A 22,139-nucleotide genomic window follows, 5' to 3' on the forward strand; every position below is an offset into this window, starting at 1 on the left:
AAAAAAAAGAAGAAAAGCATGCAACAAGTGCAACTTTTGTTTTAACAAACACAAAATAAAGCAACAAAAATAATAATTTTAAAAGACTCTCCATATTACTGACTTTATTGAAAAAATACATACATTTTAATGTAGGCAGTAAATGTTTTGCCATTTTACTGTACTCTATCACAAAGCTTAGCTTATGTTGGTCTACCCTCTAGTGGTGAAGCCTGTTAACTACAAGGTGTAATACTGAAACCACCTACTGTGTACATTAAAAAAAAAAAAACGTAATAGTGGAAAAAAAAAAAAAAAGAATCTGAAACTTACTGAAATGTCAACGTACACCTACTGTAAGCACTTAAAACAGAACTCTTTTTCCTTAAATACTGTATATACAGTACTACTCAGACAATGACTTACAGTAGGAATCAAATTCATCTAGTATATATAAGCATAAAAGTCAAAAGGTATTGCAGATACATGCAGGTAAATTATCTGCACAGAAATCTTCACAGTACCCAGATCTAATTCCAAAACTTGACATATCTTAATTAATGAACAGAAAATAAGCATTTTTTTTCTTCTATTTATTTCAACAGGAAAATGACAAGCAAATAGCCAAGGGCCACACATTCTATGACTAATTGTAACTGTGGCCAAATTTAGAGTAACACTCTTTACTTAACATAAAATTGTGCATACAAAATACCTTTGTATGATAATGTTGTTTTAAATTAGATGAAATAATGAATTCAAGGAATCAGTTTTATTTTTTTTTTTAGATGAAGAAAATATTTTTATGGGGAGGGGGGGTAGTAGAACGTTCTCAGACTTAAATGACATGTCAAAATCAAATTAGCAAAAAGCAACAATTTGTTTTTTGTTTTACTTCATGTTATTTTACTCTATTCAGACTATGGTGTTTTAGCACAAGAGAAATGTGTATGGAACCTCTCTGGTAAAATGTGCGAAAACTGTGTCAGGGACTAAATCGGGTACAAAAGTGAGATGTGCCTGATGAAAGAGGTGCACAAGACAAGGCTGGAAAATATGAAAATAAAAAATCTGGTGCATACATGGAGTTTAATGGAGAGGAAGAAATGTGTAGATAGGTGTAGAGATGTCATAAGTAGAAACAGGCTGAGATTGTTTGGGAATTTGTAGTGAAACACAAAGAATGTCTGAGAGAAAATCTACACTGCGCTCAAAGGGTTAAAGCCAAGAACGTGGCCAACAAGAAAGATGTGCATGAATTGTCACAATCCTGAGTGTTGCTGTTGTTAGAAAATATGGACTGTTGCATTTTCCTTTAAGAGACAAATCATTAACAGGCATCAGATATTGTTCTTATATACATATTTATACAAATTCTACAGAAATGCTTATTAATATACTTAACATAATTAAACTTTGAAAACCTCTATATAACTTTTATAAACACACACAATATGAGTGGCATTTTTACTGTCAGATGTTAGTATGATAAACACAGGTCAAATAAAACATCATTGGCACAAGAAATATATGGGACCACTTCAAAAGAAATGTCTAAATTAATTTAGAGAAAAAAAAAAAAACACTATTAAAATCTGTAACATTTCTTTCCCATTGTTCAAAGTGTTTGTATCAGGATGAGGTTGTAAAATCTTGGCATACACATTAGTGTAATTTTTGAATTATCTAAGGCAGACTTGAAATCAAGTCAAAAACAAATCATTTTTGACTATTTACCATTGACTATCACAGTTCATCATGAAAAAGCCGTTTATCATGCAACTGCCTGCCGTAGTCGGTGGCTTCACTGCTAATAAAGAGTTCCTGGTTGTTCAAGATTTCAGCTTCTGTTAGCTTTCCATCATCATTAAGATCCATCTCCTTGATGAGATGAAATGCCTGGAAAAATATAAGTTAAGTGAACATGTCAATAACAGGTGCAACATCTAGAATCATTGACACCTTTACTTTATATTTATGTTTCTCTACGCAATACAATGTTACAGAAGTCATACTGACAATTTACAGCACTTGGACCTCCAATCAATTATCTTCCAGTAAGTACCTTCTGAAGAAATCTGCAGATTTGTCTTGTGTTAGCTATAGGTTGCTTCAAGGGGTGCCATGCTGCCCAGAGGAACAAAAATGATATTGCCATACTGCCCAGAGGAACAAAAATTGATAAGTTCATGTGGTTGTATGTATCCTATGTGAGGTTAGGTCCTGTCATATGATGATTTTTGCTAGGATCTATAAAAGCATCTTCTCAAGCAGGTCTTAAAAGTAGGACCCTCATCCAAATCCATTGCCATTATCATAACCGAAAAGGACAAATTCCCTGTGATCCCTCACTCCACTAAAATATTTTTAACTAGATCATTAATGTTCAATAAACCAGGCATTCTGTGCATCATGCATGCACTCATTAAATAACAAATATCATAAACAGAACAAAACAGAAGACAATACACAATAGGGTAAAACACAAGGTACCATTTTAGCTCATCGTAGTAAATGTTTTATCATATGTGATAACAAATGGTATAGATGTATATACAGTATATTAGAGTTATTAGTTTAGGGGACTTGCAGCTTCTTGACTGTGAATCAGATGCAGAATTGAACCACACTAAGAGGTTATGCAGTCAGGGATCTGAAGCAGAAACATCCCACTTTATAGCGCTCAGGTACTATATTACTGCACCAGAATAGCACTGGTGTTTTCCACTGCCAAAATAATCCTATCACTATGAAGAAGAAAGCTTAACTCCTAGCATTCTGGAGGTAGGATTACAGTTGTTACTGCCAATGCTACATGCTAGTTGCTATACTGTGATACATCATGGTAGAAGTAATGCTTAAACAGAAATTAGAATAAAAGTAGCAGATGAAATATTATGGACAGTGGGGCATCTCCCATGTTAAAGATGCACAACACTTTATGTAAGTCATGATGTGTGAACAAAACAAATCATTCAGAATTCAAAAAATCTGCACTGAAATTTCTGTAACAAATACTCAGGAATCCTCAGGAGTTCTAAAAGTGACCTGGTGAATTAATTTGCTCTCCTAAGTACTAATCTTACAGTTCATCAATTATGAGATGAACTGAACCAAATAACCGAATGTAATGAAAACCGTTCTTACATTTCCTTAAATTCTTAGTAGTAATGTTTTTGAACACAGCACAGAGTGTATTAACACTATATGCCTCCAGGTGCAACGAAAACTAAACAATTATTATTTTTTCACCCCTTGCACCAATCACTGCCATGGTTAGTCCCACTTGTTTTTTTAGCATTTATATTATACTTAAAAATTAAAACACATCTCACATCGAAATAAAAAAAAAAACACTGTCACTTACACATCACAGAAGTAGTCCTACGCATTGCTAACATCCATCTTCATACCCTCTTATCTTATTATTCCAAATAAATATCAGAACATTTACCAGTGTGAATGTAGCTGTTTCATACTTTAAAATGATTCTGGTACAGAATTGGTGGTCAGTATCAAAGACATGTAAATGTAAGTTAAGACACTACGAGTAGTATTTTAAACTGAATGTAGTCTGTTTATACTTATAGTGAAAGTTAATTTAAGACATACAGTTGTAAAGATTGAACCTTTTAAAACTTAAGACATGACAAACAGTTCTGAATTCAGTTGGTAAGAGCCGTCAATACATTTTACAAACATTCTGTCTAAGTTTAATTACCTAATAACACATCCTGATAAGTCCATCAGTTACTTTTTCATAAATTATATGGATCCAGTTCACAACAATCAAGAGTTTGCATATATAGCACTTTTCATAGAGAACTCTATTGTGACATACAGTATTATATGGCTTGAATGCATGACTCGTTTATAACACATTTCAATTGATTGGTACATATCACTAATCGTAGTATAAGTCTGTGTTTTTTAGCTGATAATTTTGTTTAAGCAAAATGCAAATTACAGAACAATTATTTTACCACTTCTGCAGATGGAGAAATGGAAACTTAAACGGCTAGCTATAGGTTACACATATTCAGTAGTTGTGATTAAACTAACTGAATTGTTTAAATTGTTTAAAATAAATGCCATGTTGCCTGTCAGGTAAATAGCTTGTTGACAACTTTGCCATTCTCTTTGTAAAGCGGTGTTTCATCCACGTCCCCTTAGTTTCCTCTGTTGCCTCTGAATGTGCATTTTATCATATAGTCAAAAAAAATTTTTGATGTACACATGCTAAAACTGTTTATTATCAATTGAAGGCAATCCTTTCACCCACTGTGAAGGATGATACCAAGACTGAAAGTAGATGGATGCAAATAGCATACTCTGGCATTCAAAGTAATAGACTCTGGCATTCAAAGTAATAGAGCTAAGCTCCTTGAGTTGTGACACAAGAAACAAATTGACACTGTTGTTAGATTACTTCCAACTACTTAATAACCAATTTATGAAACAATTTTAAATGTTAATATATATGCAGCTTTATAAAACAAATAATTCAACGTTTTCTTTCTAGCACTGGAATGTAATTGTTATGTTAAATAAACAGCTCTTAAGCTTTTATAAATGAAGGAGGAAATTACAAGAAAAGGACATACATTTGAATTTGAAACTTACTTAAACATTCATTTGTTTCAAGGGTTTATGTTAACAAAATATTTTCATCATCTAAGCAATACACAAAAGCAATTAAAAAGATATATACAATTTTAGGTTATGACATAAAAACTGTTCAATATAAATTGTTATCCCCAGACTAAAAATGCACAAGTGAGACTTGTAAGTACTGCAAGCAGTTTTTTTCACAATGCTACAAAAAAAGATTTAGCAGCATTTAAAGCTGTGAAGAGGAGGCCAACCAAAGTATTGTACATCACAGGACTTAAGGAAATGTCGTACTCTGACAGATTCAAAGAATTAAACCTGCTTAGTCTTGAGCAGAAGAGACTGGGTATTAATAAAATAGATCCAAAAGAATTCTTTTAACTTAACAATGAACCACGTACTCGAGAATACCACTGCAAATTAAGAGAAAGTGTATTTAGGACATAAACCAGGAAGCACTCCTTTACTCAAAGAGTTGTGGGAATCTAAAACAAATTACCGAGACATGTGGTTGAAATAGAAACCCTGACAACCTTTAAGAGGTATCTGAATTAGGTATTGGTAAAGCTCATCTATTAGCTAAACAAATAAGTTAGATGAACTAAATGGTCTCCTCTTATTTGTCAAATTCCTTATGTTCTTATGTAACTGCACCACTTCAAACAAATCATGATTTGATCAGAGCAGTGCTGACAAGCTAATATGTACAGAATGGTTTCCTTACATGTATCCTTATGCGACTTGTTTATTTGGAAACATCCTTATTTTATGTGATGTTTTCTGGTTTTCTGTGGTGGCGTTCTGCGCCACCAACACCTGATCAAAGCACCATGCAGTCCCTACATTGATGGATTGAAGGCCAGAAGTCCACATGGCCATGATTGTCTTATGTGAAGCCCGAAAACGATGAGGACTGATTGAGATCATTTATGTTAGGCAGAATGCCTTGTGGGGGCTGGGCGGTCTTATGGCCTTGGAACCCCCGCAGATTTTGTTTTTTTTCCCAGTCCTGTGGAGTTTTTTTGTTTTTATCTGTCCTCCTTAGCCATCAGACCTTACTTTATTATTTGGTAATTATTATTCCCGAATTTTTATATTTTTTCTTTTTTCTTTCTTCATCTTGTAAAGCACTTTGAGCTACATCATTTGTATGAAAATGTGCTATATAAATAAATGTTGTTGTTGTTATCCTGTTTTTTTTTTTTTTTAAACAGACAAGTAGAAGTGATGAATTTTAAGTAATATAGAACATATACACATATATAGTGCAAAATAAAAAAAAATAGACAAACACTTGCCTCCTCTGTGGCCGAGTCTAAATTGTTAGGCACCATCCAATTAAGCAGCTCTTCATTATTAAGCTTTCCATCTTTATTTTTATCATAAACATTTTCAAAGCGTTCTCTCTCTACAATTGCCCATTCAGCATCATGGTCTGCACCTAAAGATAAAAAAAGATGTGAAAATGCTGCACCAAAATAATGGTATGGAAAGTTGCAAAATATCCAATTTAAAGACTGCATCATTGATATGCACAGTTTAATGTAGTGGGCTCCATTTAAAATTGTGTGGCACTGTTCTTGAAGAGTCTGAAGTTTTTGGCCTGGAAAACTGGAGTAAAAAGTTGTATTTGAAATGTAGACATTTTCTGGTATGCTCATGTTATGCTCTCACATAGTAACTTAAATCAACAACCATACAAACTTCACAAATCCTCTAGGAGTGCTGTTCCATCTACAAATCTCTGAAAGTTCATGCATAATTTCACAGAAAGTGAATGACAGTTTTCATATAAAACCTTAATAAATTGTTATAAGAATAAGCCTCTTTCACAATGGCACTCCAACCTAGGTTTAATCCACTTTTATTTAATTTCAGTTGTAACTCTGTATGGTGTAAAAGCACATATAGCATATACATACTGGAGGAAGAGTAACCCAGGCTTGACTCAATGTATGCTTACCTACATTTGTTGACCCAATTAAAGCTGTTAGTGCAAGTATGTAATTTAAAAAAATAATAAAAAAGTAAAACATTACAATAATATCATTTGACATTTAGAACTATAAAGTGTTAAAAACACAAATGAAATGTTATACTTCCATATACAATTTATTCTGTGGTTTGCTTTTCACACAGGATAAAAATTTATTACAAAAACACTGACAGCAATTGGAAAATGTGTTTGTTTTGAAATGTTGTCATTTCTTTATGATGTGCACTATGAATGTATTCTGTGAACTATGCTTTTTAAGGGCTTATCTTGTGTTTATCTTGCTTAATCAGGACTGTAACAAAAGGCACTATATGGGCGCCAGCCCGACACTGACAGACACGGGAGGCACACTTATAAAAGAAATATTTTCTTCGTCACTTGGTTACGTCTTCCCTGTACCCACAGACACAACACAGTCCCACACTAAACACAATCAGAAACTCAAATAAACACAAATCGAATCTCTCTTCTTTATCTCGTCCACTCCTCTCCGGCAAGCTTAGTCCCTCTCCTCCCGACTCTGGCTTTCAGAGTAGTGTCTGCTGGTCCCTTATACACTGTGTGCACAATTATTAGGCAAGTTGTATTTTTGAGGATTAATTTTAATATGGAACAAACACAGTGCTATCAGTCAATCCAAAATGTTAATAAACCTGAAACCTGAATGTTTCACAACGGAAATGTGAGTTTGAACATCATCAGGGGAATACATATGTGCGCACAATTATTAGGCAACTATTAGTGTGCAGATTTATTATGCAACTAAAGAAAAAATGAAAATTTTCCCATCTCACTTGTTTATTTTCATCTGTTATAGTGACAATAATAAACAAACACCTCAAAATTTACAAATAAACATCTCTGACATTTCAAAAAAATAAATCAATCAATCAATGACCAATACAGCCACCCTTCTTTCCAATAACAGTCATAAGCCTTTCCATTCATGGAGTCTGTCAGTTTCTTGATCTGTTGATGATCAGCTTTTTGTGGAGCAGTGACTACAGCCTCCCAGACACTCTTCAGAGAGGTGTATTGTTTTTCTCCCCCGTAAATCTAGCGTTTAAGAAGTGCCCACAAGTTCTCGATAGGGTTTAGGTCAGATGAGGAAGGGGGGCCATGTCATTATTCCTTCATCTTTAAGGCCTTTACTGGCTGGCCACGCAGTGGAGAACTTCGATGCAAGTGATGGAGCATTGGCCTGCATAAAAATCATGGTCTTTTTCCTGTATCACTGTTTGAAGAAAGTGTCTTCGAAAAACTGGCAGTAGGTTTGGGAGTTGATTTTGAGTTCATCTTCAATGCAAAAAGGTCCAACTAGCTCATCTTTAAAAATACCAGCTCATACCAGTACCCAACCTCCACGTTGGAGTGAAGCTCTGTGCCCATTACTGATCCACAGGTCCATCCATCTGGTCCATCAAGAGTCACTCTCATCTCATCGGTCCATAAAACCTTTGAAAAAATCTGTCTTCAGATATTTCTTGGCCCAGTTTTGACGTTTCAACTTATGTTTCTTGTTCAGTGGTGGTTGGGTTTCAGCCCTCCTTACCTTGGCCATGTCTTTGAGCACTGAACACCTTGTACTTCTGGGCACTCCAGGTAGGTTGCAGCTCTGGAATATGAAAGTACTGGAGGATAATGGGTTCCTGGTAGCTTCACGTTTGATTCTTCTCAAATCTTTGGCAGCTAATTTGCGTCTTTTGTTCTCAACACGTTTCTTGCGACCCTGTTGACTATTTGCAACAAAATGTTTGATGGTTCTGTGATCACACACCAATATCTTAGCAATTCCAAAAGTGCTGCATCCCTCTGAAAGACTTTTTACAATTTTTGACTTTTCAGAGTCAGTTAAATCTCTTTTTTGGCCCATTTTGCCTGAGGAAAACTAGCTGCCTAATAATTCTGCACACCTTGATATAGGGTGTTGATCTCCTTAGGCCACACCCTCCCTCATTACACAAATACACATCACCTGACGTGCTTAAATCCAATAAGCATTCAAGTTAATACAGCTTGGAGTTGGAATATACGCATTAAAAATGATGATATGGTCAAAATACTCACTTGCCTAATAATTGTGCACACAGTGTATAAGTCACCCGGAAGTGCTCCAGGTGCTCATTGACCCACTTCCGGCAGCACTTCCAGGTGTGGCGGAAGAACCGCCCACACTGGCTCAGGGACAGTTGCAGCACATCCTGGCAACACCTCCGGATCCCAACAGGGCTGTAATGAACTCCAATTCCCAGGAAGCCCTGTAGGAGTCCGAGGTATCGATGTCATCCAAGGGTTTGCCATCTAGAGGTCCGGGGGAGGCGATACTCTGTCCACACTTGCTCCCCCAGTCCCTTCAAAGTACAGGTGTCCCGGCCAGGCAGGGGCCCCAGCCATCCAGGACAGGACATTCACCTACAATAGATACTGAGTAACTTATCAGCGTCTCTTTCAGTGTAGGGGCTGAAAATAATTTTTTTTTCAGGTTTTTGTTTTGGTAGAATAAGGGGAAGAAAATTTCCTTTTTCTGGAAAAACCTAATCTTGTTTTTCTCCTGCACCTAAAATAATAGTGCAGCAAAAAGCTAAATATTCACAAATTAACTTTGTCACTCTAGTAATGTATGGACAATGTTATGCCCATATTCCAGACTTAGCTTCCACTTTGTGCTTTCCTGTGTACTACAGTAAGTGCTTTAACAGCTTATTATTTAGCGATCATTGTACTTGTAGTTCACCCAATTCATTCTCAGAAATAACTGCACGGAGCTGACAAGTATCCTTGGTGGAACTGATGAGAATAAAACTAGAGTAACCTATTTTATAAAGAAACAATCACTACATAAGCTATGATATAAAAGTTTGGTAACTCACTACATTTTTTCCCAGTACTTACTAAATCATCTTTCTATTTCTAGTTTATTTTAATTCATGCTGAGATAACATGCTTTGCTTTAACTGTGATTCCTGTGCAGCTCAAGGAAATACTCTTCCTTTAAGCTATAGTGACAGCCTTAAGGCTGACATTTGTATTATGAAATTCAAATAAACAGTTAGACACTGTGGCAGATTCATGATCAACACAACAAAGGCAGAAACAGCATTTTTAAATAAGACTAAACACCTGTGGCCTTAATGGTCTCAAAGAATTAAACTAACCATGAATATATTTTTCAGTCCACTTTGTGCATGTTCCTTCCTGTTAAAAACATCAGTGGATTTTCTAAAACATGACATAAATATAAGAATTTGATGTGCACCTGTAAATAAAAACCCAATATTGTTTTTGAAATTCAACCTTTTTGTGTCTGTGCCTCCCTGTCTTATATCTCTTATTTCTAATCCTGATCAGTGCTGAACTACAAAATGGCCAATGTTTAGTCTGGTTCCCTCTTTCCCACTACATAGTCTTTTATCTCTAAAGTTAAATATTAAGTGATTTAAGAACACCATTTAACATGGGTGGGATTCTCACAGGCTGCACAATGAATACTAATTACAATTCTCCTTTTAGCCATTCCTCACTTTAATAATATTCTAACACATGATTGGTTAACTGTAAACTGACACCATTCAAAAATAAAAAAAAATATATATTATAATATGTAATTTTGTCCACCTAGCCATTTTCATAACTCACTTATCCGGGGCAGGGCCACAGGACAGTTGGAGGGTACAAGGCAGGAACAATACTTGGGCAGGGTACCAGTCCACACACACACCAGGGCCAATGAGCAGTGCCATTCCATCTAACCTGCATGTCTTTGGAACGTGGGAGGAAACCTACGCAGACATGAGGAGAACATGCAAACACCATGCAGAGAGAGCCCCTATATAGAAATATTATTTGCATCTCACAAATTTAGTTTTAGGTTAAAAACTAAATATATGTTATTATAAGTAAGCAATTATATCTATATTTACAACTCATATATTCTACACTGATTCATATATACAGTAAATTTTTATATTTCAAAGTACGTTAATTGACTTATTTAATTTTACAGCATGTTTATAGAAATACTCACCTGGATCTCTGCGATAGTCACCAAGAAATTCATTTAGACTAATAAAACCATCCCCATCTTTATCATGCTCTTCTAATGCATCCTGAATGACATAGTCCTGGAGTTGTGGCAAAATATCATTTTGTCAAAAACTACATCTCATTTACACAAATATTTTTGTCTTAAAGCATTTTTATCATAGCACCTAAGAATAATAAACTGCATAATAATTCATATTTTAATACAACTTGTAGTTTATAAGTAGTATTGTTAAATCACAAATAAAAATCCAAGCATAGTCACTTTTTGTATAGGGGTTATTCCATGTCAAACCAACCAATGGCCCATGCACTTCAGATTCAAAAAATTGTGAAAAAATTACCAGGTGTACCCATGTTAGTCAGGAGACATCCTGTAATTTTTTTTTTTTTTAATGTATGATCAATACTTTCCAAGATACAGTCAGTTAACCAAGGGTGACTGAGGAACCCTGATATACACCGATGACATATATAGAACGTTGTTGGAAGTAGTCTCAAATGAAATGGAAAAAGGGGCCCTACTGCAAAAGATGAAATGTGAAGAGTGAAGGAAAAAGATTTGACGGGGTAACTGGCTAACCTTAATAAGCCTAGAAAGTAGTAATTAAAGTTTATGAAAGAAAAGTAAAATGGAGAATTTTAAAATATTCATGTTAATAATAAGAAAGTAATAGGAACTGGTACTGTTCAATGTATTGTCTCTAAAATTGTAACACACTGTTGCAACGTGTTGAGCAAGCTAAGAAGCTATGCACATGAATTTGAAAAGGACAAGTAACAAAGCTGCCCAATATATATATATTTTATTTTTTTCCATTTTAAGAGTGCTAATTTGAAAGGTTGTCCTTCTTTAACTTTAAAAAAAAAAAAAAAAAAGAAAATTGATCTGGTTCATTTTATGTTGCACAGAATACAATATTCAAGTAGAAAACCTTTACTAAGTAATACTGTGTAATTATTTTGAGTACAAAATGATGTAACAATTTAAACCAAAATTACAAACCCATTAAGGGCTGGATTTAACATTGTGTCAAAAATTAAAGTCAAAAATTGAAATCACAGGTTGATCCAACTTGCATGACTTTCACCACAGCAACTCATAATGTGTACGGCCCCAATGTACCTGTATGCACTCCCAACAACGTCTGGCATGCTCCTGATAAAATGGCAGATGGTGTCCTGGGGATCTCCTCCCAGACCTCGATCAGGACATCGGTGAACTCCTGTACAGTCTGTGTCTCTATTTGGTGGCATCAGATGCACTGATACATAACGTCCTACAGGTTCTTAATTGGATTCAAGTCTGGGAAATATGCAGCCATTTAATGGCATCAATGCCTTTCTCATCCAGGAACTGCCTACACACTCTGGGCACATGAGGCTGAGCATTCTCCTACACCAGGAGAAACCCAGGGCCCACTGCATCAACACAAAGTCTGACCATAGCTCTGAGGATTTCATCCTGATACCTAGAAGTCAGGGTACTGTTGCCTAGCACACAGAGGTCTGTGCAAACCTTCACAGATATGTCTCCCTGGACCATCACTGACCCACCACCAAACCAGTCTTGCTGGACGATGTTGCAGGCTGCGCAACATTTACAACAGCGTCTCCAGACTCTTTCACGTCTGTCACATGTGCTCAGTGTGAATTGCTTTCAAGTGTGAAGAGAATGGGGCACCAACAGCGGAGCTGTCAATTGTGCTATTCTCTGGTGATTGCTCATTGAGCAGCATGGTGATGGGCTGTGAACCTTGGTCCCACTAGAGGACATTGAGTCTCATGCAGTTTTTCTGATAGTTTTGTCAGAAACATGCACAGTAACCTGTCACACAAAGGAGCAGATACGGGTTCTGCTGCTAGGTTGATGTCCATCTACGGCCCTGTCTAGCTCTCCTCGCATAATGACCTATCTCCTGGTATCTCCTCCATGCTCTTGAGACTGTGGTGGGAGACACAGCAAAACTTCCTGTGACAGCACATGTGGATGTGCCATCTTGTAGGAAGTGGAATACCTGTGCAACTTCAATGGCTGCAGGTTTCGCCTCCTGCTACCAGTAGTGACAAGGGCACTAGCAAAATGCAAACCTACAGAAGAAATCAGTCAGGAAGGATAAAGAGAGAGCAACTGTCTGTGGCTACCACCTCCAAAACCATTCCCTTTTTGGGGGTTGTCTTGCTATTGCCTCTCCAGTGAACCTCTTCTCACTTTCATTTGCACCAAAGTATGTGAAATTGATTCACATTCACTTACACTTTCTAACTTGACAGATTGATATCCCTGATGCTTACCTGACTTGGTGTTAGACTGTGATGATTAAGTGTTCCCTTTTTTGAGTAGTGTATTTAAATGCTTATGAGTAGTCTACATTGCATTCACCATAAGTTTAAAGTTAACATCGCTTCTTCTTAGTTACAGCTTAAAAATATAGAAACTATTCAGTACTGTTCCCTCCATGTATATACTGTATAACTGATTTATGGATTCCAAATTCAGTTATGCACCACACTCATGGCTGAAGGTTCTTGTTCCAAACAGTTTTACAGTTAGTAATTTTACCTCATACTGATCTTATTCATTATGTTTTATTCTCGTATTCTGCCTTTATAAAACATCAGTAGTGTGATATTTAAATTCTTAGGAAATTCAGTAAAAGTGATATTTTTGCCATTTTCCTATTAACTACATTTTTTCTCTGGAGTTTTCTTGATTAATTATATTCTAATAATGACAATTAACAATAAATTAAATAGATACCAGGACAAGTAATAAAGGATCACCTATTCACCCCTTTGGTAAACCCTGAGAGAAATACGAGCACAGTTAAAAAATATAAGCTGGCAAAATGTTTTGTTTGCATCACAATTCATAACAAGACTTAGTTTTTCTCTCCTGTAGCAGATTGCATGTAGTTCATGATCTACTTACCAAAACAAACTGTGTTATAGATGCATGTGTTGGATACAATTGTTAAAGCATCAGAAAATAAGAACAGTTTTGCACATGCAAAATGACAATGCAGTCCTCTGCACTATTATGAAAAACTATTCTAACTAAACTGGCTTAAATTGGATGGAGAAAAACATTTCTAAGTAAAAATAATTAAATAAAAATTAATAAATAAATAAATCTCTCTATTATAAAAAAAAATCCTGGAGAGAAACAGCAGGTCGATGAGACATGAACTTCACGTTAAGATCACGGAAGACACTTAAAAGACCCGCAAGACTAGAGAGAATGGCCACGGAGCGTCTCGCGGGGACCTTAAACGGGAGACTTTGTGCCAAGAGATTGACCTAGGAACATCTCGTGATGACGTAGAACAGGAGATTCTTGCAAGACACGCCCTACTTACAAATAAATAAGAGCAAGGGCAGCCAGCAACACACTCAGTCATGTTTTGGCTTTGAGCACACACAGATCCAGGGCTCTCAGCGCATATAAAGCATATAATGACAATATGTTATAAATGAAATGTAGACTACGCGAAGAAGAAAGAGAAAAAGAAACTCAAAAGCGTTATCTCAGAGACAAAAAAGAAAAAGAATAATCTAGGTGCAAATTCAGAAAATAAGGAAAGTAATTATCAGCCCAGAACAAGTGGAACTGAAAAAAAAGCACGTCCAATCCGGACGTTTGCGCTATACACATGCAGAGCATGTTAGAGATTATGAAAGCAGTGGAATTCGAAAGGCTCAAAAAAAAAAAAAGTTGCTGTGATACACATGTGGAGAAAGTTAAAGAATATGAAAGTAAGAAAATTAGAAAGTATTAAAAAAAAAGAAAGTAAAGATCGCAGGTGCGCAAACAAATTATTACTCAAAAAAAGGAAAATAATCACCATGGACCAGGTGTCATTAAAAAAAAAAAAGCAGGATAAAGAGACAGAGTAGAAAACAAAGTAAACCGTCATAAAAAGGTTAAAAAAACAAGGGGGCCAAACACATGCACAGCAGGTTAGAGATAGCGAAAACTGGAATTCCAAAGACTCGAAAAAAATGTAAGCAACAAACACATGCAGAGCAAGATACAGAATATGAAAGTAGAAAAAAATGACAGTGTCAAAACAAATGAAGTAAACATCGCATTAGCGCAAAGAAAGAGAAACTATTACTCGGAGAAATAATGAAAAGGCGAATAGAGATTGAATATATGGACATAGGTGATATGTCAGTATGTCCGAAGTATGTAAATATTGTAAGGCTTTAAAGATTAAGTCAAGAGAATTTCAAAAAACGGAGTTTACCTCACATGCATTTATTGGTTACTTTGAAAAAAAAAATTATTAACTGCTGATGATGTAGATCGTTTTGTCTGTGCTGAAATTCCAAACAGAGAAAGCTATCCTGAATTATGGTACAAAGTCATTAAACACGTCTCACAGAGCTCATTTAAAAGATTCAGAATGTTGGGACTCGAAAGATTCCAAATATTGTTTTTACAGAAGTTATAATAGTTAAGTTAATAAAAGTGAAACTAAAGAAACAGCAACAATTCAAAGGAAAAAAAAAATCTTAAAAGTGTGTATCCGGAAAAACAAAACGGGGGTTGACAAGCAAAGCGAGTAGGGGGCGAAGCCCTCTAATAAATATAAAAAATCCGAAATTAATTTCAGGTCAGTAGCCATTTTAGGAGGAACAATATTTGATTAAACAACTCTGCTTTTATGCTTTTGAAACCAAAACAGGGTCATAATTAGCTCTTGCAGAAATGTATAATTTTTTTAGTCAAGAAAACTCTACACCCCTATGCTCAATAATTTCATTTTTTTTGTTGGGAAAAAATGTGAAGAATGCCCCTGTCTCTCACATACAATTAGTTTAAATGTCATCTCCAAAATTAAGTGTATGCGTATCCTATGATGGATTATTTTCTGGTCCTGGTAATAATAATAATTCTTTACATTTATACAGTGGTTTTCCCACTACTCAAAGGACTTTTTCCCTAATATATAGTATCCACCTGGATGATATGATGGCAGCTATTTTTGCACCAGGACGCTCACCACACATGAGTTATTAGGTGTTGAAGTAGTGAGATTGATAGCCAATTAGAGACGGGATAATTAGGGGGCCAGAATGACTAGTCCATGGAGGACAATTTAGCTTTGATATCAGAATACACACCATGACCTTTATGAAGGATGCCCAATGATCTTTAATGATCACCGAGAGTCAGGACCTTGGTTTTACAGGACAACACTATTTTTAAAGCACAGTGTCCCAACCTGCTGACCTCACCAACATTTTTTCCAGCAGCAACCCAAGCGTTTCCTTGATGGTCTCCCATCCCAGTACTTGTCAGGCCCAAACATGCGTGTGTAAAATAAATGTATTAACATAAAAGTACATTAGACCAACAAACTGAAAGCTGCTGTCAGTAAACAAGGTAGTTTTGCAAGTAAGTGATGTTTCTGGAATAAAATTCTGATGGTGTTATACAGATCTAATTGAAAGACAATATCTGAAGAAGCAGAGCCGTCCTTGGAGGCTGTACAGAGGTGGTGTGTGCCTGAGTGAGGGAGAGTGGGAGCAGTGATCAACCACTCAAAAACCTTAAATCTAGTATGCCTTAGTACATGGCTGCCAGCAAGGCTTGGGAATGACCTTGGCTTGGACCAGCTCATTAAGTTGGAGAACATGAGTGCAGATGGTGTTTTACCTGACCTCAAGTGAGCGGTATAAGAAGGAGCCAGCAGTGAGAATGTGTATACAGAGGATGCGTCAGAGGAAAGATCATGGGAGTTGTACAGGGTGGTCCAGATCTAATTATGCAGATCCAGATCGTCTGGATGACTTTGATTTATGCGGCGACGATTCCGGTTCGGCGTGAAGACGATTCTTCATGTCGTCAGTTTGCACACTTCTCGATGGTCCGGGATTTTTTGTGGTGATTTTCTATATAATAAACTTAATAAGTTATAGCTTAATGAAAATTGCATAATTAGATCTGGATCACCCTATATTGAAGAAGCAGGAGGAGTTTGGACTGACGGCAGAAAGCAGACAACATCCATTTAACATTGTATGAGGGAGCAAGGGAGAAATAACGCGTTTTACAATGTATTATTCTACCAGCACCAGCGATGATAAAATTTCAGCTGAATAATGTAATTAAAACAAAAAAAAGGCACACAAATGAAGATCTATCAACCACCAAATTAAAGGCAATCTCAACATCATATACACAACACTGAAAAAAGAAATGCAAATGAATATTCAAAAACTTACAATTTTTGCTCAGTGAGCAAAAGGCTAAATTAAATTGTACATTAAGTAATCAATCTCCTGATAACAGTGACGACTACTTCAAAACAGAGGGCTGTGCAAAGATATGCCTAGAACACTGTAGAGTCAAAGAATCTGCCTAGGGAACCCATAAATAGCCTAGTGGCACAGGGAACAAAGAAAATTTCAAACAGCAACTTACCATCATATAATCCACCTCAGTAGGGTTTTCAAATGCAACAAATTCTGTTAAATTTAGGCCAGGAATTTCATCTACATTTGCCTTTTCAAAACGTTTCTTTTCTTTCAAATGGAGCTGAAAAATGAAACATTAAAGGGGTTACTTACTACTAACGCTGATGGATTATTCTTGTTTTTTAATTGGGTTACTTTAATAGTCAATAAAAAGTCCATATAAAGAAGCAAAAACATTGATTTTATATTCCCATTTCTTCAAATGACTATATGTATCATGCATCAAACACTATCTTTGAATATTCATGTTTATTAAACCATAGGGCTTAAAAATGATAATCACATATTTTGTCATGTCCTAAAACACGCCAAAAAATATATATATAGTTCTTAGTTAAAGAGTTTGCTATGTTTTACCAATTTCTAGAATGAATCTTACTCCATTCTCTCATGATGATATACTGTGCAATAACAAAAGAACTATTAATGAGGTATACAAATACCAAATCAAAACTTTTGTCAAAGTAACATACATTATAATATGTGGAGTATTCATATTTTAAACTGCACCAGTCCATTTTTCTTCAAATTGCACTGAAACTGTCCTTTTAAATATTACTAAAAATTAAGAAATAACTTACAGTACAAAAAGCCAGCTGACCTCAAATATGGTGTGTGGATGTAAGCCTTTGCCTTTAAAATGGTAAAACCATCATTATATGAAGAAAAAACACTTTTCATATCATTTATGTGGTATGTTTAGCTGCAATCCACAGCATACAACTAAGATTGTGTGCAGATCTGATCACCATGCTATAAAAAAAAGACATATCAGCACTTTAAGCTGTGCAGAGGAGATCAACCAGGTGCATGCCAGGACTTAAGGATATGCCCTACTTTGTTAGGCTTAGAGATTTAAACCTGTGCAGCCTCAAGAAGAGTACATACACTTTGTGGTGACCTAACTCAGCTTTTAAAAATCTCTCAAACCACTGATTAAGATAAGCCAGCCAAAATTCTTCAATTTAATGACAAATCACATAAACAAAGACAGAAGTGGGAATTAAGGGAAAGTGTGTTTAAGACTGGTGCAGGTGGCATTACTTTACTCAAAGAGATATGGTAAACTGGAGCAAACTACAGAGACATGTAGTTAATGGAATAACTTTTGAAAACTTGGAATAGAAGTACCTGGAATAGCTATTCTGACAGCTTAGCTGTTAGTTAAACAAGCTTTATGTTCTGAATCGTCTCCACTCATTTGTCTAATTTCTTATGTTCTTTTGATGTACTCAATTTCTTAATATATTCCAAAAATAATACATTTTAAAATTGAAACTCACAACTCACCAATCTAAAGGATTCTTCTTCTGGATCCTTCAGCACAGTATTTTCATCAAAATTTAATACTTGATTATACATGTGAATATTATATTCCTCCCATGAAACAATGCCATCTTGGTTGAGATCATATTTTGGAAATTGGCTTACTGTTTCTTCAGTTGCATAATGTCTAAATGACATTTGAATCCATGTGCTCAGCTCATCTATGAAATGTTAGAAAAAGAGAAATATGCATAGTGAGGTGAAATATCAAAACATGAACTGCCCAATAAACTAATGACTTCTTAGTGACATATTTTAGAGAATTTAATTACGACATCAAACATTAAATTCATTTACATAGGACATTTTCATACAAGTATATAACTCAAAGTGATATATAAACATTACAAGAAAAATGACAAATACACAAATTAAAGATACAAATAGATGAATCCCTCAGAGAGGTGATTGTAAACTAAACTGCAAAAAATAGTAACCTTCAGAGCTATAGTTTAGTCATCTCCCTGCAATGCAATTATTATCAATAGTTTTCACATTTATTTTAGATGCATGTATACTGGAATTATTGTTGTAACTAGTGAAAAATTAAAGCTACTCATCCAATGCAGTGTTACAACACAAACTATTTCTACTTACAGAAAATACATACATATTAATAGCCACGCATACATGTGCAGTAAATGTTAAATATTTTCAAATGTATTGTATATCTATAGAATTCTACCATTTCTAAATCATCAACCCAAAACAAAGTAACTTTAATTTTGTAAAATGGAGAAAACGTGTACATATACCTTGTTAGATGAACAATGACTGTATTTTTAATCGCACAGCTCTTGATGTAACTTTAAAAGTTTAAAATAAAAGCTACTGGGAGTGGTTTATTTTTATTCTACTCTGACAGTTTTGAATCCATGCTAAAATAAAGGATGTAAGCTTCCAGACAAATATCTTGCTGCAGATTACTTTGTGTTATTTCTTTTACCAAAGCCTAGGGGATGATATTTTAAATAAAGTAGCCAGCACAATACTAAAATACAAAGTTATTTAAATACATTGTTCTTCTCTTAAATGTAATTTAACATTGACTGTTCAGTAATTACCTTCTTTGGTAATGTTCTGCATAGATATTTTACCTTCCATTTAATATACTTCTAATATTGTACACTGAAAAGCATGTTTACTAAATATAATTGTCTAGTTTTGTTCCTAACAATAAAAAATAAATTTAAAATCAGATAATCCTGAGTGTTTTTAGATATTTTTGCTAATATTAGAAAGAAAAAATTTAAAATAGCATCAACTTTGCAAGTCACTCCACATTTGAGGTACCGCAGGATCTGACTAATAAATGTAAAGGAGATCTTTTTTTATGATTGTAAAGCATAAAACTACAAAATACTTGATACAATTTTATAATCCATAATGTAATCAGCAGTGATGCAGCTCTCATATCTGTTTGGCAGCTAAATGCATGCAATATAGTCAAATCCATCCATCCATTATCCAACCCGCTCTATCCTAACTACGGGGGTCTACTGGAGCCAATCCCAGCCAACACAGGGCGCAAGGCAGGAAACAAACCCCAGGCAGGGCACCAGCCCACCGCAGGATATAGTCAAATAGAAATAAGTAATTAATAATAGATATTGATAAATGCTAATGTAGACATCTATTAAAAAAATACTTGAATACGTCTCTAAACATTACCCAGAGACAGCCAGGCTGCAGTATGCTGTAGACTGCACATAAGCAGAAACATTCATTAGGTCTAGTCCAAGGATTGTATATGTGATTTGTATCTACTACTCTCTCATGAAGCAATGCATAGAATGAAAATGCAAGAAAATTAAAAATGCTAGAAGGATGCAGGTATAATATCCATTAAAAATTCAAGCAGTCATAAGTCAATATTTGTAATATAACTGATTCAGTACAAACCCTCGGAAATAAAACCATCTGAATTACTGTCAATTTTCTTTACAATAGCAATGAGTCTCTTTTTTTGCTCTTCTGGACTAAGATGTGCAAATTCTTCAAGATCCTCCTGTATGCACACATAAAACACAGTATATAGTGGATTTAGTAATATATAAATGCAAAACATACAACTGCACAAATTCATTAGTTAAACACTGTAACTAATGCAAATCAAATTAATGAAATCGAATCTGTGTGCTCAGCATCAAGCAGCTACTAACAATAATTTAGAAAAACAAATCAGCTTTGTTCCAGTCACTTGATTTCCCTGCAAAACCCGTAAAGATGTGCATGTTGTGGATTTTAAGTTGGTCTTGCACGAGTGTGTGATGCTGTCAGAATAGGCTATGGCAACTATGAGGCTAAATTGATTTAAGTGAGTTGTGATGTTGAGCAAATCCTTTTAAAAAGTAAACTTCATAAAAGTAAAACAAACAGAACCTGAGAAATTCGATTCTGGCACATTATATCAAAAGATTGTTCAATTACGCTTGGAATTTGATCATGGGTGGGCTACTTAACGACAAATTGTTAAGATTGAACTTAAGAAATACTGATCCAGTCTTGACGCGCACTGTAGTTTTTAATTCTTGTCTTTTAACTTTAAAATATTGTTTTATTTACTTTGTACACCAGACAATAAAAATATATATTGTAGCTAAACTGATTTGTATATGCCGCTTTTGCAAAGCCGTTTGCGAAATAAATATTAACAATAGGGTTTAATTAATATCAATATTATTAATTTCGTCGAAACAGTGACACTCTATATTCGTCTGTAATTGGTTAAGAAATCACTATGATTCCCCCACTTCTAAAAATGTTAAACGTACCTCATCTCCAAAGAAAGCTTCTCTGTCATAATCAACATTATGTTCTCCATCCACATAGTGCTCTGTTCCCAGGCAGGCAGGGCACAGAGTGATGAAAACGCTGGACAAAAGCAGCTGCCACTTCATCGTTCGTAAACTTTGATTCAGATAAATAGCGCTACAAATAATCAAACACAAATTTAATCAGATGCAAACGTGTGCATTATTGTCGTATAGAAATGTTTCAGAGTGTTAAATGCACAACGGTGAAAAAAGATCCAAGGAGGCTGATACCTTACTGCAACAGTAAAATCTACCGGCATGTACATACCTGGCACCTAAAGATACGACTTTCCACACGCAGTTTGCAGTGCACTTCAGCTGCAGCAGACTGAGTTTCCGCTCTGCACTACCGGTTGTCAATAGTAACGAGTCTTTATCGCACGTAACTTCCGCCTATAACCCCCTGTCTAGGAGGAGTGTAACTTTGGAAGATGAGTTTCTGTTACCACGTTCAGGGATGGTTTACAGCTTGCGGCTAGTATAGCCAGGGTAGCTCCTGGCTTTCAACAATTACAATGATCGGACTGAAAATTGAACTGAATTCATGCATTGTAGCGGCAGACGCAATAACAACGTTGAAGCACGAGAAAATACGTGATTAGTAAGCGACTTCTACCAATACGAACACTAAACAAATAACAAAATGATATAAGGAAACCACGCGCCAGACGGTCCTTTCGAGTGAATTAACGTTAAAAAGATAACAATAATAAACGCATGATATAAACCACCTGCCTTTCTGGCACAGAAACAGGTACGCAATCGGATATTTCATTCAGCTCGTCCATTTTCTAAACACATCCGACCAGCTTTTTTCTTTCCTCGTGATCTGATATTATTTTAACATACGCTATATGGCCAAAAGTATGGACACCCAGTCAAAT

The 22,139-nt window shown here is 35.4% G+C and overlaps 1 protein-coding gene across 1 annotated transcript; it reads right to left on the minus strand.

Annotated features, from left to right (window-relative positions):
* Positions 1 to 84: 84 nt before the first annotated feature.
* On the minus strand, positions 85 to 21,633 carry rcn2 (reticulocalbin 2). The gene is made up of 8 exons (XM_039773419.1): positions 21,524 to 21,633; positions 21,214 to 21,370; positions 20,342 to 20,447; positions 18,404 to 18,600; positions 17,061 to 17,174; positions 10,611 to 10,707; positions 5,889 to 6,031; positions 85 to 1,878 (listed from the first exon to the last, which is right to left on the minus strand). Exons 2-8 carry the CDS (start codon positions 21,337 to 21,339, stop codon positions 1,726 to 1,728), a joined length of 936 nt encoding a protein of 311 aa, XP_039629353.1. The 5' UTR covers positions 21,340 to 21,370; positions 21,524 to 21,633; the 3' UTR covers positions 85 to 1,725.
* Positions 21,634 to 22,139: the final 506 nt, after the last annotated feature.

Source organism: Polypterus senegalus, chromosome 12, assembly GCF_016835505.1.
Source record: "Polypterus senegalus isolate Bchr_013 chromosome 12, ASM1683550v1, whole genome shotgun sequence".
NCBI classification, from domain to species: Eukaryota; Metazoa; Chordata; class Cladistia; order Polypteriformes; family Polypteridae; genus Polypterus; species Polypterus senegalus.